The 26,322-nt window shown below is 39.3% G+C and overlaps 4 protein-coding genes across 7 annotated transcripts in view; 3 read left to right on the top strand and 1 right to left on the bottom strand.

Moving 5' to 3' along the window:
* LOC109415951 (bestrophin-4) overlaps nucleotides 1–5,066 on the top strand; it is a 61,194-nt gene extending 56,128 nt beyond the window's left edge. For both annotated transcript variants that reach the window (XM_062861272.1, XM_062861271.1), the window contains exon 6: nucleotides 3,155–5,066. In XM_062861272.1, coding sequence (XP_062717256.1) covers nucleotides 3,155–4,066 — 912 coding nt within the window. In that variant the 3' untranslated portion in view covers nucleotides 4,067–5,066. The remainder of the gene's footprint in view (nucleotides 1–3,154) is intronic.
* Nucleotides 1–18,364, bottom strand: part of LOC109418709 (POC1 centriolar protein homolog) — a 35,856-nt gene extending 17,492 nt beyond the window's left edge. The window contains exons 1-4 of one of the 3 annotated variants that reach the window (XM_062861273.1): nucleotides 18,226–18,364; nucleotides 17,287–18,163; nucleotides 16,932–17,195; nucleotides 16,336–16,856 (exon numbers count right to left, since the gene is read on the bottom strand). In XM_062861273.1, coding sequence (XP_062717257.1) covers nucleotides 16,641–16,856; nucleotides 16,932–17,195; nucleotides 17,287–18,153 — 1,347 coding nt within the window. In that variant the 5' untranslated portion in view covers nucleotides 18,154–18,163; nucleotides 18,226–18,364 and the 3' untranslated portion in view covers nucleotides 16,336–16,640. Of the gene's footprint in view, nucleotides 1–16,335; nucleotides 17,196–17,286; nucleotides 18,164–18,225 lie in introns of those variants that run through there. The other 2 variants (XM_062861274.1, XM_019692949.3) reach the window with 2 other exon arrangements.
* On the top strand, nucleotides 11,415–16,590 carry LOC109418710 (copper transport protein ATOX1). The gene is made up of 3 exons (XM_019692950.3): nucleotides 11,415–11,575; nucleotides 11,842–11,920; nucleotides 16,133–16,590. Exons 1-3 carry the CDS (start codon nucleotides 11,567–11,569, stop codon nucleotides 16,264–16,266), a joined length of 222 nt encoding a protein of 73 aa, XP_019548495.1. The 5' UTR covers nucleotides 11,415–11,566; the 3' UTR covers nucleotides 16,267–16,590.
* Nucleotides 18,365–24,809: 6,445 nt separating the features above from the next.
* LOC109415954 (large ribosomal subunit protein bL21m) lies at nucleotides 24,810–25,699 on the top strand. Its single transcript, XM_019689923.3, has 2 exons — nucleotides 24,810–24,999; nucleotides 25,072–25,699. The coding sequence occupies exons 1-2, from the start codon at nucleotides 24,942–24,944 to the stop codon at nucleotides 25,626–25,628; spliced, it is 615 nt and encodes a 204-aa protein (XP_019545468.3). The 5' UTR covers nucleotides 24,810–24,941; the 3' UTR covers nucleotides 25,629–25,699.
* The last annotated feature ends 623 nt before the right edge of the window (nucleotides 25,700–26,322 follow it).

Below are 26,322 nucleotides of genomic sequence, written 5' to 3'. Positions count from 1 at the left end.
AAGAGAAGTCTTATGAGATGTTTTTGTTCAGTTCTCATCGGGGTAATTTGGCCAACAATTTTAAATTTGATTTTTCTAATTTACTATGAGACTAAATTACGTCGTTCTAATGTTTCAATCGCTTCAATATCAGGCCAGTATTGGAGCTCCCAGGTGGATTTTCAAATAATACTAGATTTTAGGTGATTTTCCAGTGGTGCTCAAAGTGCCCCATTGGCCAAATTACCCCGACTACCCCTAGTCTTGTAACAAAAAATAAATAACTTTTGAATGCTCCAAAAATACGTTCTAAATTGAAGGTGACCCATCTTGCCCGCGGCCGTTTATATGGAGATTATATGGAATGTATCGCATAAGAAAAATGGCTAAAAACCATTTTATTTTTTATTTCAAATGAGAGTGAATAATTTTTCAATCAATGCCCCAAGCTTTTGTATATTTACGCTGGTCATCTAACAAAATTATTAACATAATCAAAACATGAGTAATACGCCCGAAAATGGCACTGATCCATCTTGCCCCGCGACCCATCTTGCCCCGCCCCACCCTATTAGAAAGACGAATTTATATAGGAACGATACTACGACCCGAAACCTAAGGACATGAATAAGACATCTAGTTCATCCAAGATGTAATGTCAACTTATCCAAGAAAGTTTGAACTAATTTACTTAGACAAATTTATAGAAACGATATTTCTAACCAGATCGTTTTGTAGACCAGAGAATATTATTGTAGACCACGCGACCCACGCGACAACCGACAACCGAGAGTACCGAGTTAAAACTGCTGGAGAGAACCCAGTATAAAAATGATAAAAAATACCGAACCAATCTTAATGTACAGGTCAACCGAATATTTAAGTAATGCAAGATCAGTACTGCTTAAATACGCCATCAAGCTGGTGCCTCTCAAATTTGTGTCTCAGCAGTCCCAGAATACGCGATAAGCATTAGCGTTGCTCACAACATTTAGTTGAAGGCCCTTTTAAGTGCAGTAGCTTTTGAGGTTTACTATTTAGCAAGTTTTGATAGATACAGTCAGAAAGTGATGTCATTCCATGTGTTGCACTGTGTTATTGACAAGCACACATTCTCGATGCATAACATGTGAGTTTTTTTTCCTAAAAGTAGACCAAATCCGTGTCGAATGAAGAACACCAAAAGCGACAATACACAGAGTACACTGTGTAAAGCGCATAATGCGAAACTATATACACTCCCGATCAAAAGTTAGGGGTCATCCCTCAAAAACATGTCATTTTTTGGGTCTATATCTCCGCCAATTTGCGTCCGAATTGAAAATCCTAGGTCTCATTCAAAAGATAATAAGTCAAAGTAACTTTGAACATGATTTAGGTAAACTTTTACTAAATTATTTGTATGTAAACATAACCCAAAGTTACCAAATTTTCTGAAAATTAATATAAACTTAGGGCAGTGCGCTGGAAATTGGGTCGACCAAATTTAAAGATGAGAGCGGTAATATAACCTATTTTCTATTAGCTATCAACTGTTTTTTACCGAGCTTGGCTGAAAAAACTATGAAAAAAGTTATTAAGTAAATTAACTCTTGATGTCATCGGCCAAAAGTTTCGGGTCACCCCTCAATATGATGTATCAGCCAAAAGTTTGGGGTTTCTTTCGTAAAACATGGAAAAGTGATTTAATTTTATCTTCGTCATCTAAAGTTTAATTTTAATTCTTTTTGGCTCATTTCAAAAATAACCTAACTAAATTTACGTTTGATGTCTTTAATTTAACATATTCAACGATTTTTATACATAAAAATGTTATGTAAAGTTAACACATTTCACTACATTTCAAAAAATGAGGCAATTTTACGTTAAGTTATAGTATGTAAATTTTTACAAATATATGTGGTCCGATGACTATACAGGAAGAACCATTCATTATGTTTCAAATAAGCTTAGAATTAAAATTGAATGCAAGATAACAAATACATCAACAAAACACTTTTCCATGTTTTACTATAGTGACCCCAAACTTTTGGCCGGAACATCATTTTGAGGGGTGACCCCAAACTTTTGGTCGATGACATCAATATTTAGTTTACTTAATAACTTTTTTCTAGATTTTCTAGCTAAGATCGGTAAAAAGCAGTTGAAAGCTCATAGAAAATAGGTAGTATTACCGCTCTCATCTTAAAATTTGGTCGAACCAATTTCCAGCGACACTGCCGTAAGTTTATAGGTATTTATTTTATAGAAAATTTGGTAACTTAGGCTCAAGTTTACACATGAACATTTTTCACGGTGTACAATATTTATAAGGTGATACCTTCCGGTAATCTGACAGTTTTTTTTTGATGACGTAATTCAAATCGTTCTTAGGCGTGAACACAATGATCTAGTACTCCTCACAAATTTGATCAACGTAAAACGATAAGAACGACGTCACATGTTTACATCCAAAAGTGATGTTTACATAGATTACTAGCCTGCCTTGTGATATTTATGCAGTGAACACTTTTGAAAAAGTTTCATTTAAATCATTTTCAAAGCTTCTCTGATTAATTATCTTTTGAATGAGATCCAGGGGTTTGAAATCGGACGCAAATTGGCGGAGATATAGGTCTAAAAATGTCATATTTTTGAGGGGAAGACCCCAAACTTTTGATGGGGAGTGTTCATTATTAAAGCTAATGAACAACATATTCATAATCTCTGTTTATTTAACTTGAATTTAAGCGTTGCTGGTAATCTCCTATCCCTAAGTGTTTAGCTTACGCGTTCATCCGTTCTAATTTAGCCCTTCACTCAAAAGCAAGTTCACTATGACTGTAATGTTTTGTTTGATCTAATTACAGGTGGTGAACAGCCCACTGCTGTCGCGCTAAACTACCGTGCTGCAATGAATGATGAAGATTTATCATCATTAGGAGTTTAAATTTTATGAGACTGCGCCTAAGATGAATTCTTAGTGTCTTAAAATAATATTTATTATCGTTACGAGCTGCGAGCCATTGCTAAGCTTTTAGAATGTGAATTGTGATTAATGTCGAGCAAAAAGGCAATAATTGTATAATTGCTTCTAGGCCATTCTTTAGTGCACCAGGACATACTTAGGTTGAGGGCCATTTCAAAATCATCTAGCCTTTTCATTATACTAACATCCTTTCATGATTTCCCGCAGGCCGATGACACCGCGAGTGGAATTCACTTTTCAGCGTATGATAACAGACCGTTCCACCGGACTGGTCCCTCTACAAACAGCCTTGGCAGTGTAGTGAACACCATGACCCGCGTCAATACGGTGGCGTCCGCATTGAAGAGGTTTTTCAGCAAGGACGAAGGTAGCAGCGCCAGCAGGCCACAAAGTGCAACTCCAGAGGCCCAAGCTGGTCCATTCAGATTCCCGGGATCGGCAAGTTCAACTAATCTTGGACAGCGGTTACCTGACCGGGGGAGTGTTCGAATTACGGATCAGGTTATCGAGGAGGTCGATGAACAGCAGATGACCATCACATCTGTACAGGGCAAAAATGATGCTCGACCCATGGCAGCTAGCTTGTGGGAACAAGGTCCCCCGAAACCTACCGAGCCGGTAGATGTGCCCCAACCAGCTTACAAACGTACTCAATCTGCAGTGGCACATGGTCCACACGGTTCCACCGCTATTTTTCCACCTGGCGGTGTGGAGTCCTTACTAAGCGCATCTGCACCAGTAGGCGGACGCTTTGAAACAAGTTTCGTCCCTATCGACAGCCACAGAGACGAACCTCACTTCACGGACAGTAAAGAATCGCACAAAACTATCGATGATGGCCTGGACGGTGGTCCCGACGGAGACATGAGTGAAGCGGATGATTTCGAAAAGTTACGCCAGGCACGCGAAAAAGAACGTGCCGAACGTCAAAAAGTTAAGCTAGCAAGATCGGTCAGTGGACTGGCTCCCATAGATACCGATATTTTGTTAGAAAAACTAACCAAAACAGCTGAACAGCAGCAGCAGGACGCCGCAGGTCCGTCTGGTACGGATACACCCGACACTCAATTACATTCCGGAGTTCCTGCCGCACACCAACAAGCCGACACCACCTTATGATTCTACGTCTCCGAGGATGACAACGTGATCGTGGTCAATCTAAAGGAGGGTAGCTAGTATTAGGAGAAATTTGTGAATCTGTTTGTCCCGGGGTGGCATTGGCATTGAATGATTCATATATTTTTTACGTTATCCTTTTTTATAATTTTCGACAATCACTTAGATGTGAGTTTTTTCGGACCAGTATTGTATCAGTTAATCTGTTTCTCGTCTTTACCTTGTTAAGCACAAAAATGATAGATATTAGAATTGACCCCACTACAACTGTTAGAAAGAAAATGAGTAATTTTCATTGGAATCAAGCCGCCGCTTACATACACGCTTTGCTGTTTTTCTTTACGTTTTTAAATGATATTGTGTGCTGTTATGGTGCGGCTTTTCATTTTACCCCCGCGCTGGAATTCCAAATTTCCTTAATCGCATCAAATGTGATGCTTTCACAAAAAATGGAGGCCTGGTTTCAGTGAAAGTTGCATAATTCCGTTAATTTTACTCAAAAACGTTCTCGATGAACTCGCTTCCCTTTGAAAACGCGAATGAAACACCAGAGAAAACAAAAAACTCAGTGATATTTAATGTAAATATAGGCACAATAGTAGTTACTTCAAGGCTTTTAAAGTTGGAACAATAATTACGCGGCTTTACATAGCGAGAATCATTCTAATTCGAGATGCCTTTCGAACAAAAATAAAATTGTCTGCCTTGTGATAGCATGAGTCGACTTTTACAACAATTATTACCTATTTGTTGCGCGCAGTGTGTCGATATTAGTATTCAATCTCGTTTAGATATTTCGAATAAAACATAGCAACAAATCAGACATGTGTAAAAAAAACATTACAAAAACTGCATATTTGCAGCTATAAATGGATATAGGTATAGCATCCTTCCCAGAAGGTTTTATGCGCATTTTGCTAAGAAGTCCAAACTACAAAACAACTTAACTTTGAAACAAATAAAGGTAACTATTAAAAGACCAATAAAAGACAAATAACATATACGCCATTTTTTGTATTGATACTCACTGGAGCATATCCAAACCATAAACTTTTAAAGATGACCAATAACGAACACTTCTTACACCGGTCTAGCGAATACGAATTCATGGGTTCTAATCCCACTAAAACGATTTTTTTTCACGAATTCACTTCTCAATTTGTCAAATAGCAACACTCTGTGAAGAAATCTCGGCAGAAATCTATATTCTTTTCTTTTATTTTTTCGGGAGGAATACCTAATGGAATAACAGCAGGAATTCCGGAAATAATCTTTGAAGGAGTTCATCAATTCCCGAAATAATGCCGAATAGAATAACTAGAAGTATCCTTCCAAGAATTTCTAAAGAATACCCCATAGAAATCCCTGGAGAGATCCCAATTGCAATCCCCACAGCAATTCCGAAAGGAATACCTGAAGGAATCCTCGAAGATTCTCGATTCAATATGGCTTCGGATATTTATTTCGGATATAGATCGTGACAATAAGTCCAGTAGTACACAGGGACAAATATTTGGCAAGGAAAGAACTCATGAAACAACATCAGTTTGACACTAATGAAAATTCGATCGAGCCAAACAAGAGTTTGAACATTGGCTTCTTTTTGGACAAATATTTGACCCTGTGTACTAACAGCTTAAGTAATCTTTACCGCATCGTTTACGCCACCTAGTGAACTAGTGCGAAAGAGGTAATCCAGATAATCGGCAGACTCAGAAGAAATCTGCTGATCAGGATAACAGAAACTTCGTACTCGAGAAGAGTCAAGAATCTTCTCTGTTTGTGTTCGACTTGGGGGTTTTTCATCGAAATGTAAACACGCGGTAGAAATGGCCATTCCGAAACCGGATAAGGATTCCACGAATGCATTCAACTATAAGTCAATTAGCATGCTGTCTGCCTTTAGTAAGCTTCTCGAACGCATAATCTTGAAACGTGTCGAGTAAATTAGTGATCATGCCATCGATGACATACATGATGACATACGTTTTCCCTGCCTGGTACGATTGTGCCGCTTTCCACCGGAAGAAACTACAAAGGAAACAAAACCGGCTTCTGAAGATGATGGACCCGTTTTATCCTACTGAAGATGCAGGGTGGCCACTCAGAGCAGTAAATAAAATTCCCGAGTTTTTCCCGGTTTTCCCGATAGCTTTTTGAATTTTTCCCGATTCTAAAATAGAATGATTTACAGTGAAAATTAAACGTAACTTACTAAGAAAAACTTAAGAGAATTAATATTGCATATTTTCAAATTCTTACATAGTATTCATATGAACTTGAATATAAGTTATGTGTTGTATGTCTCGTATCAAATGATGGGCATTGAACTTACGACATCTTCATTTAAGATTTCTTAAATTCATAAATGACTAACTAGTACAAATTATGCAGTTGTTTAAGCAAATAAAAATAAAAAATATAATCCTGAGGGGGTCGAAATTCTCAGAGAATACACTATGATTATAGGATTTACAAACTTATTATTAGTGGATTTCTTAGTAATATTCCAATAATCTCTTCTGAAAAATTCTTTGTAAGTTTGTTTGGGAAACTTATATATATAAACTAATATAGGCAATAACAGAATGCCCAGAAAAAAAAAAAACATTCTGGATGAACTTCTGGTGGAATATCTGGAAAGATTACTCGTGAAAGAATTTTGGAAACGATTTCTAGGGAAATCTTCAGTGTAGTATTTTTGATGGTCATTTTCAAGATATTTTAATAGAAAACCAGTGGCGAACTTTATGGTAGCGTAAATGGCTACTGCAGAAAAACAGGAAGGTTTCTTAGGCTGGTATCGTAAATTCTGAGAGATCAAAGAAATCTTAGCATCCGTCTAGCATTCCGTTATTTCATCAGCGATTGCAATATGAAGTTCTCAGAGATCTAATTTATTAACACATTTTCAGATATGTCAGGAATTCCTAAAAGATTAGTTTTTGAGAAAGTATTTCCCCCAAAATTTGGAGGCAGATTCATTATTTGGGAATTATTTAATTCCATAAATCATACAACTATATTGCTCCAGATGCTTTTGAATACTCACTGGAACTTCCGCGAGAATTTCAATTGGTGGTTTAACTAGAAACTACGAATACCCTAAATTCTTGAGAATTTGCAGAAACAGGAGTTTTTCCAGGGACTTGCTAAAGTTTTACCAAAAAGTGATTTTCCCGATACTTACTCCGGTTTTCTCCGAACATTTTTATTCACAAATTTAATAAATGAGTACATCCAAGAGCTTCATGAAAAACAACAAAAATCTTTCAAACAAAATATTAGAAAAACTTTTATGATTGCGTGCTTTGAGGAATGGATCACTAAAATAACTAAAACGGCCGCTATGAAATGAACAGATAGCGCCACGGTAGCCTTGTGTGTTTGACGTAACTCGACTGCTGTCACTGTGTTACCGTCCATATACGGTGGCGCTTTTGTTTTGATGCGGTGAGTAGCGGAAAAGTCGGCTTCAATGATCCATTCCATCAGATACTAAAAATCCCTATTTTGACTATTTTGAAAATGTAAGAATGTTTTCACCAGAATTCTGGATGAGTAACAGAATTTCATCATTTTTAAACTTAATTTATTCTTGGGACAATTCATTCATTCATTCAAAATTTTGTCAGCATCCTATCCAAATTTCTCAAAGACTTTTCGCTCAAAGGACAAAGGCTATAGCAAGTATTCTCCTAGAGATTGCCCAAGGATATTTTTTTAGAAAGAAGTTATAATTTTTGTTATGTTTTATAAAACTTTTATGAGAACGCTTGATGTTTTCAGGAACATGTAAATCCTGAAATACATAAGTGACATATGAATCTATAAATATTTGAATGTGTCTCAACCAGTCTTTCCACCAGAATAGAATGTTCTTTAAAATACATTCTTTGAAATTGTTCAAATTGTGATGTTAGGCAACTTCATTATGATTAACTTCAATTGTCATGACTCGACGACAAGATAAAAATTTCCAAGAATGGATTTTACCTGATTTTACGCCATTTCACCCACTATGTTATATAGTTCAACAGTTTCGTTTCCCACAGATTCCCGTACTTATGCTTCTGGAGACTGTACAAATTTTAGAATCTTGGAAATTCCCGGTAACTAGCAACGATTCCCGAGATTTTCCCGACTTTTTCCCGGTGGTTTCGAATTCCCGAGCTTTTCCCGGTTTTCCCGAAATTCCCGACTGGGTGGCCACCCTGAAGATGTCACAGGTTAGAACTCATCGATGGAAGGATTCAGCGTGTACTACGCAAGTTCTGGTTAGGATGTGAGACTTCAGTAAACCCGTTGCTGGAATGACTGACGGCGCGCAAACTGTGATATTAGAATAACATTTTTTTTCCTTTCCTCTAACTATTCCCCCCAACCATTTTTTTTTTCTATTTCGAAGGGGTTTTTCAATATTTTTCTCTTTTCATTGATAAAACTATTCCATGGTAAATTAAATTCGTTGGTTCCATAATCATTCGTAAAATATTGAATAACTAAGCTGCTGCAAGGAAGCCTAAATCTCAGCTAATGAAATTATGTCATTTGTATTGCTAAAACGCGACTCCGAATCACAGAAACGACTGGTACGACGGCGACTGTGAACAGTTGAAAAAGAAACATGCAGCATAAGCGAGAATGTTGCAACACCGTACGAGGGCGAATGAGGCACGTTATAGACAGGCGTAGAACAGGCAAAATTTTGTCTTCCTGAGGAAGAAGCGCCATCAGGAAGAACGAGATCGCGAAACGATGCGCGAGCTGTACCGCGTTAAAGACAAACGGAAGTTCTACGAGAAACTGAACCGATCGCGCAGAGGTTTTGTGCCACAAGCTGACATGTTCCGTGACTATCATGGGAATCTTCTCACGAACAAGCGTGAGGAGTTCGAAAGGTGGCAGCAATATTACGATGAGCACCTCGATGGCGACCGTGCAAGTACCGAAGGTGGCGTGGTAACAGATCTTGGAGTATGTGCACAGAACGAAAGACTTCCGGCCCCTGACCTCCAAGAGATTGAGGAGGAGGAGGTTGGCCAGTTAAAAAACAACAAAGCCGCTGGAGCAGATCAACTACCAAGCGAGCTTTTAAAATACGCTGCAGAAGCACTCGTGAGAACACTGCTCTGGGTCATTACCAAGATTTGGGAGGAGAAAATATTACCGGAGCAATGGATAGAAGGTATCGTGTGTCCCATCTACAAAAAGGACAAGTTGGGTTGCGGAAACTATTGCGCGATCACACTATACTGAGCGCTACCTACAAAATACTTTCTCAAATTTTATGCCCCCGTATACCACCGATTGCAAGAGAGTTCGTGGGACAATATCAGACTGGATTCATGGGTGAACGCACTACAACGGACCAGATGTTCGCCAAGTGTTGTAGAAATGCCGCGAATGTAACGTGCCCACACATACAATCAATCGAGACCAGCTATGGTAGATTATGCACAAATACGTATTCCTGGATAAACTGATACGATTGATTGAGTGATGTGCGTAGTTCGAGTATCAGGGGCAGGTGTGTAATACGGAGTGCGGGGAAAAACACGAGTGGATCAATTCTCACGAAGCCCGTTCAGTTGCTTGGTTTTGCTGATGATATTGATATCATAGCTTGCAAATTTGAGACGTACATCCGACTAAAAAATGAAGCCAGGCGAATCGGATTTATTTTTAATATGTTGAGGACAAAGTACATGAAGCCAAAGGGCTCTAGGGAGGAATTACCGCGCCCGCCATCACGAATTTCTATCAACGGTGATAAAATCGAGGCGAGTGCAGAATTCGTGTATGTACTTGGGCTTACTTGTTACTGTCAACAACGACACTAGCAAAGAAATTCATAAATTGATAAACCACGTACACCAATTTTTGACCATCCCTTTCCCTTTCATTGACTTTTGTCAACACAAAAAAAATAAAATTTGTATGGAGCGTAGACTACAAAACGCTGATTAGACCAGTAGTCCTCTATGGGCACGAAACATGACCAGCACTCAACTGTTCGAAGCCAGCAATGTGTGAGGAATACGATTCTTATTAATAAATTATGTATGCGTGGAACCTATGCATCATCCGATAGGAGGGAAATCTACCCAAAGGAGATAAAAGCCCTCTGCACCCACCATGAGGTCTCTTAATCCTGGGAAATATTTCAAAGTGTACAGAGTCCTATTTTTCAAAGTTATAGTCAGGTTTGACCTGGTCGAAGTGTAAAGTTAGTGACACGCTACATTATCAGTTCGCTAATCGCCAAAGAGTTTAACTCACGACTGAATACCGTTGTTCACGAAGTTCCAACCGTGTAGTGAGTAGCCCTGAAGGTCTAAGAACCGAAACGACACGAGTTAAAGAGTGCTAGTGATAGGAAATCTCCAAACTATCAGCACTGGGACTTCCCAGGTTGTCCATCGGCCGTCCGTCGAAATACGGCCAACTCAAGCGCTCCTGAGGACTGTGCCAAGTCATTCCCGCCACCCATCAAGTCACCATCTACGGCGGAGTGCAGATGGAAGGCGGGACTTGGAGAAGCCGAATGAACCACGAACTGCATAAGCTGCTGAAAGAACCAACCATCATCCACACCACGAAAATAGAGAGGCTATGATGGGCGGGTCACGTCATCAGGATGTCGGATAGCAACCCGATTAAAATGGTTCTCGAGAGTCATGTGACCGATACAAGAAGACGTAGTGCGCAGCGAGTTAGGTGGGTCGATCAAGTGGAGGACGATTTGCAGACCCTTCGCAGAGTGCGGAACTGGGGACGCACAGCCATGGACCGAGTCGAACGGAGAAGACTCCTACGTACAGCAGAGGACACTTATGCCTCAGTCTAACTGATAAGAAAAGGTAATTTCAGTTTGCTATTCTGATTTGTGTAAACTAACATTTTCATGTATTAGCCAAACTTTTTTCTCCGTCTATAGAAAGTAAAATTAAGGTCCTGTCCATCAGCGTATGGGAGTTTCAAAATGGATCAAGAACTGCATTTTGAGCATCTTGAGCAAAACATTGACAACAAAGGAAATTTGTAACTACTGTGCTTGAGATGTAGAAGAAAGTTTGATTCGTTCTATCTGATTCGGTTCCGCTTCCGTTGTCGTTTCGCAATCGTTGCGTTTGAGGCATAATAAAATAACATTCGCCTGCATTTATGCTGTCAATCACACTCATGTTATACAAATTATGCATGTATTCGAACCAGTCAATCTACCCACAAACATCTCATTATAATGAGCAGAATGGATGGCAATGTATGAAATATAGAAGCATTCCACACTACCATCATGAATGTGCATGTATGGCACTGAACACATAGAAAAACAACTGAAATGTCATTTCTTATACAGAAGACCGAAACATTATTTGCTGTCATCTAGACGATTACAGTCCAACGTAAAGGACGTTCTGCACAAGACATATACGAGAAGACGAAGTTTAAGAACTGTGAAATTAATTTAAATCAAAGGAAAATTATCCTAAAATCATAATGACAACAGTAAGTATCTCAAATACACCCTAGGAATCGTGTACAAGTTAGTTGCCAAGTGGATATTCATGAATGATCACAATACAACCCATCAGTCTCAATCAAGATTAGATTAGTGGCCCTACTTTTGAATGCCTATTAGTTTCTATACAAATATTAGCATCCTCAATGGTTAGCGATAAGACGCTCTTCGGCGTCTTCATCTTGGCTTGAGCACTGATGGACACTGATGTTTTGCGCCAATACACTCTAACAATGTTTATCGGTGGTTCCAGCCAACGCACGAATTCAAGGTGGAAATGACCTGCACCGGTTGTTCGGGGGCGGTGGAACGCGTGCTTGGGAAGCTAAAAGGTAAGCAAATAGCCAACAGTTGGTTGACAACGGGACCGGGTCCGGCACAAGGCTTACCCAAATAAGGATGCATGTTTTGTGTCTCTCAACATTGGAAGCCTTCTTACAAATGTAACAATCCTGAATTACACTAGTGAAAAAATGTAATTAATCTTTTAAATATTAGATATTTTAACCATCCTGTCATCTACTGGAAACTGATTCAGTTCTTTCTATGTTGATTATAGGATTTAAAAAAAAAATGCTTACAAGGACTTGGCCAGGTGTGTGGAGATGAGTGAGTTATATGTTATTTTTGCAATTTCTCATCGTAATAGGCTGTTTTACCTCACGCAAATCTGACAGGACAAGGCCTACTTTCCTACACTAAATTATCAGTGCTGTAATGGTTCATTACAGCACTAATTAGCGTTGCGTAACGAACCATTACAGCACTGTTTTCAGTTTTGATCAACTTCTTGATGCTTTCTGGACGCAGTTTTGAAAAATTGTGACAACTGCACAGTATAACCTGCTATGATCAGATTTTCTTAAACATGGCTATGATTATCAGTGTGCAGTTTGATGTAAAATTTTTGTTAAAAACTATCCTCAAGTGGTAATTTATGAAATTGCAAAAAACGTTGTACGCATCTCGATGCAGAACTCGATTTTTACAGCACTCGTCGTACTTATCCAACGAGGCTTGCCGAGTTGGATAAGAACGACGAGTGCTGCAAAAAATCTACATTCTGCACCTTGTTGCGTAAACTACTATATTGTAGATCAGTGGTGCTCAGGCTGGAGGATACCGCGGGCCGATATTGCAATTCGGGATCGATCTGCGGGCCGCATAAAACATCGATGCACAAAAACAACAAAAAGAACAATTCTAAAGCATATTTATTAAAAATCTGAACTTGTGTAAGGGTCAAACTTTATAATCTATTGCCCTTAGTGGAGTCCAATTTAGATTCATAAGTTTGGTTAAGAAAAACGTTTGAGCTTCAAAATTAATTCAAACAAACAATTTAGAAGTTGCCCCTAGAATTGCCTTGAAGTCACTTCAAGAACTTGTCATGCAGCTTTTACAAGAATTTCTTTTGAATCGATCCAAAAAGGTTTGCTGGATTTTCTCCTGAAATTTCTTGTGGAGTTGCTCCTGAAGGTTTTCGAGAAATTTTTTTGAAGTTTCTTTTAGTTTTGCTAGAATTCTCTTAGAACACTTCCAAGAACTCCTCTTAGATTTGCCATGCACTGGACTGCCCTGAAGTTACTTCAGGAATTCCTCATTAGGGGCTGTCCATAAACTACGTAGACTGTCAAAGGGGGGGACGGGGGGGACGGGGGGGTCTGGCCAAAGTCTACGCTACATACAAATATCGAAAATTTTGTATGAACAAAAGTCTACGAGGGGGGAGGGGGGGGGGTCTGAGATGGCCGAAAAAAAGTCTACGTAGTTTATGGACAGCGCCTTAATCGTTTCCAAGAATTTCTACTAGAGGGAGCGAACCTGGTGTGATGGTTAGAACACTTGACTATCACGCCGAGGACCTGTGATCGAATCCCACTCCCGACAAACTCACAAAATGTGGGTTCTTCCTTCGGAAGGGAAGTAAAGCGTGGGTCCCGAGATGAACTAGCCTAGGGCTAAAAATCTCGTTAATACAGATAAAAAAAAAATCTACTAGAAAAGCTTCCGGATTTTTCCGAAAATTTTCCACGGTTTTCTAGAAGATTTTAGTAAATTATTTTAGTAAAGTCTCTTCTAAAATTAATGAAAAACTTCATCATTAAATTTCTTCAAAAATTAGATTTTTAACAATTGTTTCCGGAAGTTTCTTCAACATTAACTTCTAAAGTTGCTTCAAATTTATTGTTCAAATTTTCCTCAGGCGTTCTAGGCATCTTTTGTGTCTTGATGCAGTTGGTCCTGGAATCTTGTTTGTAGTTACTCCTGAAAATTCTCTTTTTGTTGCTCGAGGAATTTATTCTGAAGTTGTTTGAGAAATTTATGTTTTTTTTTTATTCCTTGTTGGGTATCTAAGTCACTGCGACCAGTTGTTAGATCTATTGTGACATAGAAATTTATGTTAGAGTGGCACCAGAATATTTTTCTAGGAGATGCTCCTATAATTTCTATGCAGTATCGCCACAACTTTATCATTGTGTTTTTTTCAGGTTTGTTTCTCCATATGTTTCGCTTAGAGTTGCTTAAATTTTTTCTCTATTAATGTTTCCTGGAGTTTCCCCAAAAATGTATCCAAAAGTTTCTCCAAAAAGGTACAGGAGACGCTTTATGAATCTCGCCTGAGATTTTTTTTCTTTAAGTTCGTCCAGGAGTTTCGCTTAGACAATTCAAATTGGATTCGTAAGTTTTGTTTAGAGAAATGTGAGTCTTATAATAGAAATTTAAATAAACAATGAAAACTAAACAATATTGGTAACCAAGTTGAGATTTGTTGAAAATTTTGTCAAAAACTTCGTGCTTTGTGTTTTTATGTTCTTCGAAAAGACGAAATGTGAAATATTTGCTCAGCGTTGCATTGCCTGCGCTTAAAAACAACTAATTTTTAAATGATTCAAGATGACATTTTTAACAAACTTTCATTTGATTCCATTTATAAATAAAAATAACTATAAGCTGGCTTCGTGACTTAGCTGAAATGCCAAATTTCGATTTCGAATCTTACAGAACGGATTGTTCTTTTTGTTTATTTATCATTTAATTTGTGTTCAACACTGTGATCATTGATCAGCATTTTTTTTGTTTGATTTGTTAATAAAGTTAACGAGTTATTTCAAATAATCGTTCAGAAATTTCGATTCGTCTTAAAGTACTCCGCGGGCCGCATCTTAAGGCTTGGAGGGCTGCAGGATGAGCACCACTGTTGTAGATATAGACAAAATGTAGTTCATCTTTTAAATACCGTCTACGTCCGTTACGCAGCGTTGGTGGCAATTTTTTGTCACTGCACGTTTGGGATATAGTCGAGATATGTATTTCAGCACATCTGTAAGTGAATTTCTGTGCATAATTTCTTCGAGGCAAAGGCATTTTCTTCCAAGATTTTTTTTTTCTTAAAAGAAATCCTGCGCCAGAAAACACTTACCGATCTGTTTCAAAAAACAAAATGCTCAAAATAGTTAAAAAATAATTGCCTTCAACAGAAAACTTGACTTTACCTGAAACGTTTTGGACTAAGGAGTGACTGACTTGAAAATATTTTATTTTATTGGTGCACCCCCTTGGTCATGGGACCAAGTCTTCAATGCAAGTCCAAGAACTCATATCGTCCATAATACATCGTGGAGTTTGGGAGTAGGCATTGCAACCATTTTAGCCCGGCGGCTTTTAAGTTTTGCGTGGCCTTAAGGATGAGGAAAGATGGAAGACTTATTTTGCGTATTGAGCTGTGAAAGAAGGCGTTGTTAATTAAATTGACAACGCTATTTACCTTTGCGTACACAAAATGGACATGTTTGACGGTATGGTGCTTGATTATCAGTGAACCGTTTATGCTAGTTCTTCTTGGGATTCTTGTTCTTGTATCTTTAATATATTGAAAGCATGATTAATAATAATTTAAAAAAAAAGAAGGAACAATTGTGTATCAATTTCCTTTCTGCAAATAGAAATCAGATATGTCAAAAACAACAAAAAATCACCGTGACGCTTCTTTGTTTAATCACGTAAAGTATCGGTTCTTGTTGGCGCCACGAGTGTGCATCTTTCTCTGTAGAGTAAAGATATATTTAAGCTCCGAGACCAGGGATGGCATTCCGCACTGAAAATGTGCACAGTGCAGCTCATTTTCATATTAAAACCGCGCACACTTGCACTCACACTGAGGAGCATGCCATCCCTGTCCGAGACCTGACAGCAATCAAGCTGATTACAAGGTTGTGCCATTTCCCAGGGAAGTAATGACTGACTTGAAAATAGTGACAAAATCCATCAAAAGCGATTATCTACCTGGTCTGTCTTTATACGGACAATCCGGGCTAGCGAGAGATACGTCGCAACACGGCGAACTTCACGGAAAGTTTAGAATTTCAATAATTCAGGTGTTTTATCGAATTGTTTTTTGCTTATCTCGTACAAGAGAAATCTTGAAATTAATTCGTCTAGGTGGAATGAGGTATCTTCGCAACTGCAGCTTGCATTGCATTATAGTAATTTTATTTTATTCCATAATTGTATCTTTGATTTATCTTTTTTTTTTATTCCAGAAAAAGTCGAAAAGGTAGACATTGATTTGGAAAACAAGAAGGTATTTGTCACCTCGATGCTCTCTTCTGATGAGCTGTTGGAAACAATCAAGAAGACAGGCAAAGAAACGAGCTACGTTGGACTGAAAGCCTAGGAATAACCAGCGGCAAGATGCAATTCAGGGATGTTCTCAACTTACATTTCCTTTGAGAGTACTATTCAATTTGATATTTTGCGACAACGAGAGGAATGAGTCCAGTTTATTTTTACGTTACGAATAGGTAGCAGCGCAAACGCAAATTGGGCAGGCATATTGTGTAACTATGTGCTAATTTCATCCGAACGAATGAACCAGCAAGAAATGGTTATTAATATATAGTAAATGCGACAGGGTTTATGTGTTGTGACTGGTTTCTATTAGACCTTTGATTGCTACTAAAATAAATTCGTTCAATACTATGCACAATTAAAAAATAAACTTGCTTCAATAGAGAAATAGAACGAACGAAATATCTTCCCACCAAATGCTCAGCTTCGTTTGAGCACAACATCTTCAAGAAGCGAAACTCTCCTCTCGAGACTTGAAACAGCACTCTCAATCAGACCCAGCTTTCGAATGACGTGCTTTTCAAAGTTGGAGCTAGTTTTGCTGGAGTCGTATCCAATACCGCCAGCGGACGGATTCAAGCAGGATTCCGACAGACAGCGAAGGTTAGGCTTCTGGCACAGTCTTATTACAATTTCCTTAAAATTACCGATGATTACGCTTAAATACCATAATATATGAGAATAAGGATTGAAGAAAAACTAATCGCTAACCTCGTGGACATCTGTTACGTGGAAGTTGTCCGTCTTTCTGGCATCCACCAGAATGCTAGTATCCGGATGGTTTTCCTTACCCTTGATGAACCGAACTTCCTCGTCTTCGTCGGTACCGTGAGAATCATAGCTGAGTTTTTTACTCGAGGGCATCGGGAACCTCGGCCGAGAATTATTCTGCTGCAACTGTATGTCACTACACTCTGACGAGTATAGCGAATTTTCTGACGATTCTCCATTGAAGTTTGCCTTCCATATCATGATCTACAAGAGAGAAAGGGTATGTTAGACATAATCTAGTATGAATTTTGGTCTAGTTGTTTGTTAGAGATGTTCTGGTACCCAATATACTTACATGTCGATCATCGCTTCCGGTTGCAAACACTTGTCCATTTGCCGCAAATTTCACCGCCGTAACTGGTCCGGTATGGCCGGTCAGCGTATAAATGTGCCTTCCTTCCAATAGATCAATAATCTTCACCGCGCCATCATCACTTCCAGTGATCAGATAATTTCCCGAAGGGTGGAAATCCAGCGAGTTGATTGAACCCTCAAAGATCCTATAGTATTGGATCAGCTTCCGAATCTTGATGTCGAAAATCTTGACCCTGGCATTGTCCAATGCAATGGCCACGAGCGTTCCATCCGGATGCCAAGCGACTTTATTTCCCGCTCCCTTCTGATCCACGAAGCTGTGCACGCACTGTCCGGACTGTGGATCGAACAGCTTCAACGCCCGGTCGTCCCCACACGAAGCTATCAGTTTATCGTTCGGGCTGAACCGCGCACATCGCACCCAGTTGGTATGACCGGTAAACGAGGATACGAAATGCTTCCGCGACACCTTCCACAACTTGACCGACTTATCGTCCGACGCGGTAATCAGCTTCTTCCCTTTTGAGTCGAAATCCACCGACCGGATGTTGGACGTGTGCGCCCGAAACTCGTCACAGTTGCCCATCAACGACGGGACCCAGATTTTGACGGTGCGATCCTTGGAAGCCGATGCCACAATCCGGCCATCCGGCGACCAGCAGATGTCGTTCACAACATCCGTGTGGGCTTCAAAGCGCATGCACCGTACCTGTTCGTTTATGTTCCAAACGATGGCCGTGTGATCTGTCGAGCCGGACACGAACCGGTTGCTTTCCGGGTGGAACGAAATTCCCGTTACTCGACTTCGGTGCCCTTTGAGGTGGCGGAGCAGCACTGGATCGGACATCCTTTCGATGCTGAGGAAGAGATTTGATTACTTACTGCGTTTCAAAAAAGTCTTGCATAACGAGAAGCTTACTTAGATGAAATTATATTTTAAATTTTACAAAATCACATACAAAAATACGATTTTTCAAAAATTTACAACCAAAAACCGTTTTAGCATGCAAAATATCGTTGGAAATTTAATTTTTGTTTACATCATAATCTACTGTGGCAACGAAGGTTAGGTCGAATTTATGAATTCGATTTAAAATTCTTCAGGGTTGCCATTACTACTTTTATTATAGTCCATTTTACGAGCCGATTTTATAAATGAAATTTTGACAGGAAGTAGCGTCCTAATGCGAGGTATGCACTTCAAACGGTATCGCTCAAGTAATTTTCGTTCAGTGCATTATTTATTTTCCGTGACCGGTTTTATATCCTTCAAAAGAAGAATATAAGACATTTTATGAGACGTTTCAAATCAGCTGTTTTTTGAATGTTTACCAGTTTTGAAGTCCAACCGTTGGGCCCATTTCAGGCCAAACATTTCAATAGGTCCTATCTGCATTTGAGAAGCTCTCTTTGTTCACTTTCTCTTTCAATTGGCTTCTTTAGCGGTTCTGAGATAATTCCATATTCTGAATCTGCATGCGAAACTGAGCCGAAATCCAAATTTTCATGAATTTTGGTGCCCAGGAACCTATTTAAAAATCAATTTGAAGTTTGTATGGGAGCGATTTGTCGAATCACCCCTCGTCGCATTTTGTACTGGGTGGAGCTGTCAAACAGTTACCCAGCTGTCAAAAGGTGATTTCAAAAAATCTCTTTGAAATTGATTTTAGGTACCAAAATAAAGTTCTAAAAATCTGGAAAAAATCATAGTGGCTCAGAAAAAGGTGCTCTTTCGTATAAAATAAAAAAATCGAAACATTTTTCTTAATTTAAAAACCCAATTATTGCTATCCAGCTTTTTACGCTAACGCGAGGGGTGATTCGAATATGACGTTTCTTGCCGACAACTGAATTTCAGTTCAATGCTATCCTAGTAGACTGTTAGAAAGTTTGTTGATTGAAGTGTCAAAAATTTTCACGGTATTTGTTTTGTACCAACAGTGTTCCTCAGCGTTTTTTGAAATGGTGTTTTCTATTTATTCTGCAGGACAAATCCTAGTTTATTTTTTACTTTTTAGGTCAGCTGTAAAAGGACTCAATGCATATTGACTGGATTTTTATGTGGAAATTCGTTAATATACCCTCCTGATACTCTTGACGATTGAATCTTACCCACACCGCGAAGCACTTTCCATTTGGCGGTGTCCAGTGGAAAAGAGCCTAAAGCAGCTTTTTTTTCCTTTAATGATCTCGTATACAGCAGAATGTCGTTTAAATCTCGATCTAAATAAACCAAAAGTAATGAAAACGGTTAGGGATGAAGCCTATGGTCAATATTTGTATAGTAATAATTTAGTCTTGATCAAGTTAATCCGGTCACGTCGTGTACTGAGTACACGCACCATTAAAAAAACCACGCTTGTGATACACAGCGTGAGCGTGGGCCGTTGAAGGTGGACGTAGACGTGACTGCTCGAGGGTTAATAAAACTATTTCGTCTGTTGATAAGAAATATTTTCCATTCCGTTTCTTATAATGAAAACATAAATATTGTTCAGCTCAAATAATGCATCCAGATCAAATCCAGGCTTGGGCAGTATGTTGCTTTTCAACTGCGTCGCCAAACACGGTGAAATCGAGTGAGTGCGTTAAAGTTTTCGCGAATTTAGCCAATTTGAACTCTCGGACTTCCAATTAAATTGCGTTACACCTGCTCTCAGTTGACCTAAAAAGACCCAAAATCTAGATTAATTGAAGTATAAATAGGAAACCATTTCAAACTACGCTGAAGATGGCTGATCCCGTGAAAATTTTTGACACTTTCATCAACAAACTCTTAAACAGTCTACTAGGATGGCATTGAACTGAAATTCGAATGTCGGCAAGAAACGTCATATTCGAATCACCCCTCGCGTTAGCGTAAAAAGCTGGATTTATGTAATGGCACACTTTTCAACTATTTTTGCAGTACAAATCAAAAGACGATTGTTTTGATCGTCGTTCAATGTAAGGAGACAATCATAATACAAATAAACATCCGTGATATAAACGAAAGAGAGGGAAACCAAAGAGAGCCTCTCTTCTGCAGATAGGACCTTTAGACATGTTTGGCCTGATTTATTTACATTTTCGCTAGCATAACATGTGATACAGACCCATCCAACAAACAAGATTCATTTAGCTGCGAAAATGCGTCAATCCGTCCACTATAATCAATACCCGTAGACCGTGGGGATGTTTTTTCATCTGCTTGTGACATGTTGCAGCTCGGGGGATTGATACATGCCACATTAGAAATCGAAACATCTCTGCTAGCTAAAATCTGATTGGCGCTCATCAAATGTTATGCAACTTTTCGGGAAAACAAAAACATCAAATGTAAACAATAACAATGAGCGGCCCACCGGTAGAACGTCTCGTAAAATAGTTTATTATTTATAGAAATCAGTAGCTCTGCAAAATATACTTAAGTAATTCCTGAAAATCTCTTAAGATTCTCAGGAATTCCCAGTAATCTGGGATGTAATCCACTAACTTTTGAAAATATTCTTAATTATTTACAGAGGCCAGCAGCTGCACGGAATAGCTACAATAGGGTCCTAAAATTAAAGACGAAATCTTATTTATATTGAATAATACGATCAAGCATAGTATTCTAATCGGAATTGTACTTTACTCGAACTTGAAAAACAAAGGAATAAATATGTCGTTTCCGTTTTTGTGGCGGAGCTACACCGCTTCGTGCTCTTGTTCGTGCTAAACTTTTCACTGCAAAACGAACATTTTCGGTGCAGTTTAGTGAATCAAAATTCAACCATCACGCAACAATAACGACAATGTCACAACCTGAATTTATTGCGATATTCTTCCCAATGCGACATAGGTTTGTCCCAACTTGAACAGAATAGGACAAAGATCATGCACCACGAGTTTAAAGATTTTTAAGCCTTGCACTCGGCCTTGCATTGTGATTTACGAGCGGTAACTTCGAGTCGGTAAACACCAAAGACATAACTAAGACGTCCAACTTCCATACAACCCATAGAAATTTTTGGGCCCATGAAGTACTAGAACAGAAAAATCATATACTATACCTGTTTCTTGAGCAACCTTGTACTTTGCTCTGAACTGAAAATCTGTTGCTAAGAGAAAATTGCTGTTTACTCAACAATAAACAATCGCGGTACACTGCTTAGTGCATGGTAGACGGTATTCTTTAAATGAATTTTCATGTTAATCTAACGTTTGTTTTATTTAAGGAACCCGGTAGAGCTGCCTTGTGGTCATTCCAGGATATTAAACCAATTTGTCGCTGAACTGTCGCGAACTAACTCGCTACTGCACGGAGAGACGAAACTACCCAAAAGTGAGTTCTTTCCACCCAACTTCGGGGTTGCGTGCGTCAAGCCAATTTTGAGTTGATGGAATCGATGTTTTTGTTGGGTTGTTCCCGCTTGCTTCCATGTTGAAAAAATACCTAATTTTAAGTTTTTTCCACCCAACCGCAATTTTGACTAGGTTGTATTCACTCAAATTTGAGTACTGTGCTATAAACTCAGTTTTGGCTTGACGCACGGAACTGCAAAAGTTGGGCTGTTTCTCTCTTCACTCTCTGACAACAACAGAAAGAGCGCATGAAAAGGGAGATGAAAAAGAACTCAAAATTGAGTTTAAAAGTACCTAATTTTGAGTTTTTCAGTTTCTCCGTGTGGGGTTTGAAGAAAGTTGCGTCACCGGTTCTTTACTGACGCAAAAATCGCCACCGGCGAGTGCTGCCGGATGTTTCCAGGTGTCTATCTGCTGACTGCTGCTGATCCTGTAGTTTTTGCCTGGTCCAGCACGTCACCTGTCTGCCAAGATTATTTTCTTTATGAAATTCCAGATATATTTAGCATAATTTTGAAAAATACATTGAGATTGAATTGAGGTTTTATGATAATTTGTTTTAAATTCTAAAGTAGAACTTTCATTTGAGATTATTCGTAACCAACCTCATCGTTTGACAGTGAGAGGGCAAACCTCCGGCAGTGGTTGCCATCCTCTTCCAAACCGAGGGAGCACGTTATTGAAGATCGTTCTTTAACGACGCGTAGTGCGTCATCAGCATCATTGAAATCTCGCTCGAAATTTCAAAGTGATAAAACTCAGTTACCAAAGCGCAAATTCGGATGAAAATGTATCATCCCATATGCTCACTCGTGGTGAGTGTGATGATACTTTTTCTACTGCGAGACTGCAAAATTTCCCGTTTTTTATCACTTCAAAAACGCGAGGCAAACAATCATTGAAAATTAAAAAGTCAATGATTCCTATGAAAATTCTGTGATGCACCAAGTCACCTTAAGCTAATGGGAAACGCTTGATAGCAATGATCATTAGATCTTACTTGATTTGTTGAGAACAAATTATAGCCCTGGGGAAATTCCAAGACACAAAGCGTACGGATTGTTGGTGGCATAACAGAAAATGCACATCAGTTGGGACATACAAGCAAGCTTATGAGCCATCCCATTACGGAAGTACATAAAGGGTTGATTTTCTTTTATTACATGCAAGAAAAACACCTTCCTTTCCCCATGCAGACTTTCGCCAAATGTGCACAAAAAGTCAAAACTTTTCCTTTTTTCATCAATGTCATTAACACATCAACATAGCCTACTACAAAAAATATTGAGTAAATTACACGTTCAAGGTGAGTCGAAAAAAGGTAAACTTCGATCTGTCATACTTGGGTACCTGGGGACCAAATGAAGTACTAGATGTGGTCCCCAGTTTGAAGTCAAGTGCGACGTCTTAATTCGGTTTTTGGTAAACACTGCAACGCTACTGAATATGCACACTTAATTTGGAATACCGTATTCGGTAATTTTTTGATGAAAATAGAACAGCTGAATACAGCTATACTGCATTGTTTACCTTTTGCACCCGGTATTGACATTTGTTGTACTGAGCCTCAGTAAAATCGGTTACCGAAGCTAGGGGCTGCCCATTAATTACGTAAGGGAATTTTTGCGATTTTTCGACACCCCCTCCCCCCCTTGTAAGATTTTTTGTATGGAAACCCAAACATTTTTGTATGGCGCGTAAGATTTCTCAAACCCCCCCCTCCCCCTATAAACCCTTACGTAATTAATGGATAGCCCCCTACCGAAATATTTCTGCTGTTCTATTTTCGTCAAAAAAGTGCTGAACAGGCAATTCAGGATTGAGTGTGTGTATCATCAAAAAGTTTCAATTTTGGGTCAGTAATAATTGATTATTCACGAGTTGAAAAGTACGCAACAAATTCAGCTTCAGTTTTGTCTGCAACAAAAATTTTCGAGATCATGTCATTATCTGTTACCAGTAGGGATAAAGCTTGGGATAAAGAGTAATCGCCGCGTCTTCTTTGTTGCTTGTTTTGTGCCTCTTTTGTCTGAAAATTGGGTTGTTTAGTGAATAAAAAATTGCAATTTTCTAAAGCCTAATAGAAAGAGCTCATTTTACTGAGCATAACGTGATTTTATTGGATTCCAATACCTTTGTTTTGATAGTTAAATAAACAAAACAGTTTTCATTTTCGTGGATAGAATGACAGTTCAATCGATAAAGTGACAGTTCGACCCGAACAAAAAATTTTCCCCATACAAACTTTAAATGCATTTTAAAAATGGTTCCCGAACTCCAAAAATTATGAAATTTTGGATTTCGACTAATTTTTGGGCGGAGAATCCGATTATGAAATAATCCGTTTACCCCTAAAGAACCCAATTCTCTTCACTGGTGCAGTTGCATTAGTGTGCGTGAATAAAAACCAAAATATTTACAACTATGCAAACGTTGATTGGTGGACACGGTGTACACCCGCTACACTCTCGAATTTTTGAGTGCTGCACTATCTTGAGCGGTGCAGGAAAAGTGCTACACCGGTGCAGCACGAAAATCAAAAACGAACACTTTCGGTGTAAAAGTGCTGCACCGGTGTAGCTCCACCGCAAAAACGAAAACGACATTAGTGCGTAATGAAGGGTGTATTTCGATTAATTAGTTTTCCCAAGCCAAAATGTCCCGGGGCGTGCACAAGTTACGTTACGTTTTCAGGGGGCGAAGAGGTTTTGTAGAACGTGACGGTCCATACAAACAATGGTAAGGTCCCATACAAAAAGTACGACATAGGGGGGAGGGAGTTGAAAACGGTAGTTTATGGGTGACATTATTTGTGTATCACCCCGAGTATCACCCCAAAAATAAAAAATAAAAGGTAATTTAAATAATTTAAATAAAATATTACAAATAATCGGTATTTAGCCTTTTTTGCTTTTTCGAGATATCTCGACTTGGCAAAACTAGTAATGCCTACCCCCTCCCCTCTTCGCCCGCTTCATGCAGTTGATATTCACGAGTTAGGACGCCACCTTCTATCAAATTTTTCATTTAAAATCGTAAAATTCGTATAATCTTGCGTAAAATGGGCAGCAGCAAAACTGGCAGCGCTGCTGTAGACGGTGTATCTTCTGGGAGGCGTAATAAATCGATACCTAATGGCAAACACCACTTAGATCAACTGTGGGACTTAACTGTCAAAGACCATAACAAAAGCATCGTCGGACGGAGGTCAGCCAGCATGCCGATTTTGATACCGTGAATATTCTTTTTTGTAAAATTCCAATAAATCAGTGGTTTTAGAAAAAAAAGTATTTTGCTTTTCGCTTGAAAATGATGCTGAATCGATTAACATCCCTATTTAGAGTCCCCTGCACAAACCTGATCACCAGTAAGTAATATCCCATTGCACGTTCTGATCTTGAACGAACTGATGTTGATGTAATCGTTGTTTTGATTCTAGATGTGCTGCGGACCGCGGCGATACCTGCATCTAGACTGCAATTTCCGGCTGTTGCCGGTTTACCACCAGCTAGTTCGCTCCTTTCCCGCTTAAACTCGTCGCTGGTATCGTCGCAGCAGAGTGGTGCTGCCTTGGAGGATGTGAACAAGCAGGTGCAATCCGGCACCGAAGGCCGCCTTTTCGCCGTGGTTCAACTGTGTGGAAAGCAATTTAAAATCACATCCGGGGACGTTATCATAGTGGAGGGCTACTGGCCGCCCACCAACGGGGACCAAATCCGGCTGGATAAGGTGCTGTTGGCTGGAGGGAAGGACTTCTCGCTCGTAGGAAGACCTCTGGTGCCCCAGGGATTGGTGGAGGTTCGGGCGACGATAATTGAGAAATCGCTATCTCACACGAAAACGCATTTCCGCAAGAAGCGGAGGAAGCAGTACATGAGGATCAATTTCTTCCGCACCCAGCAGACGATGATCCGGATCAATTCCATTGAGGTGAGCTCCGAGGGATTGAACAACCAAAGCCAGGTGGGAGCGTCTGATGTGGAACGGTTTTATTAGGGCTTAGAGGAAAGGAAACCCTATGTTGTCGGTTTAATAGATTCAGTTACAGATATATGAATAGGAAATAATATTGTCGGTACCTATCGTTTTCGTTGTTGAGAAATTTCCTTTGACCTGAAGTGCGAACTAATCTAAAATTAAGGAAATATCCAGGAAAACTTGGGGGCATTTTAAGCTTTATACTATCTTCGGGCATGTGGAAATTTCCTTAACTTCCTTGGATATGGCGTATCTTTGTGCCTACCACACGATATACACATTCAAAATGGTCATGGGCAGAGGAAGCTCTGAGCTAATAACTGTGGGGCCGTTCATAAAAAACGTAGACTTTTTGGGGGGGGAGGAGGGGTCTGACCACAGTCTACGTTCCATACAAATTGTACGAACAGAAGTTTACGAAGGGAAGGGGGGTGGGGTGGTGGGGTTTCTGAAATAGCCAAAATTTGGTCTACGTGGTTTATGAACAGTCCCATAGAACACTCATAGCTGAAAGCTGAGAAGCAGGCTTTGTCTCAGTGGGCACGTTACGCCAAGAAGAATAATGTTATGCGAGTGGGGGCAGTTTAGGAATCCTTAGACCGGCTCTATCAAAAGCATACTTAAAGTGTACGTGGTCGTCATTCACCGCTCGTTTCATACATTTTGTATTCAAATCGTATGAAACGAACGGTGAATGGAGCATAAGCGGTGA

Source organism: Aedes albopictus, chromosome 3 (genome assembly GCF_035046485.1).
Source record: "Aedes albopictus strain Foshan chromosome 3, AalbF5, whole genome shotgun sequence".
Lineage (NCBI taxonomy): Eukaryota > Metazoa > Arthropoda > Insecta > Diptera > Culicidae > Aedes > Aedes albopictus.
This window is presented reverse-complemented; position numbering and strand designations above follow the sequence as displayed.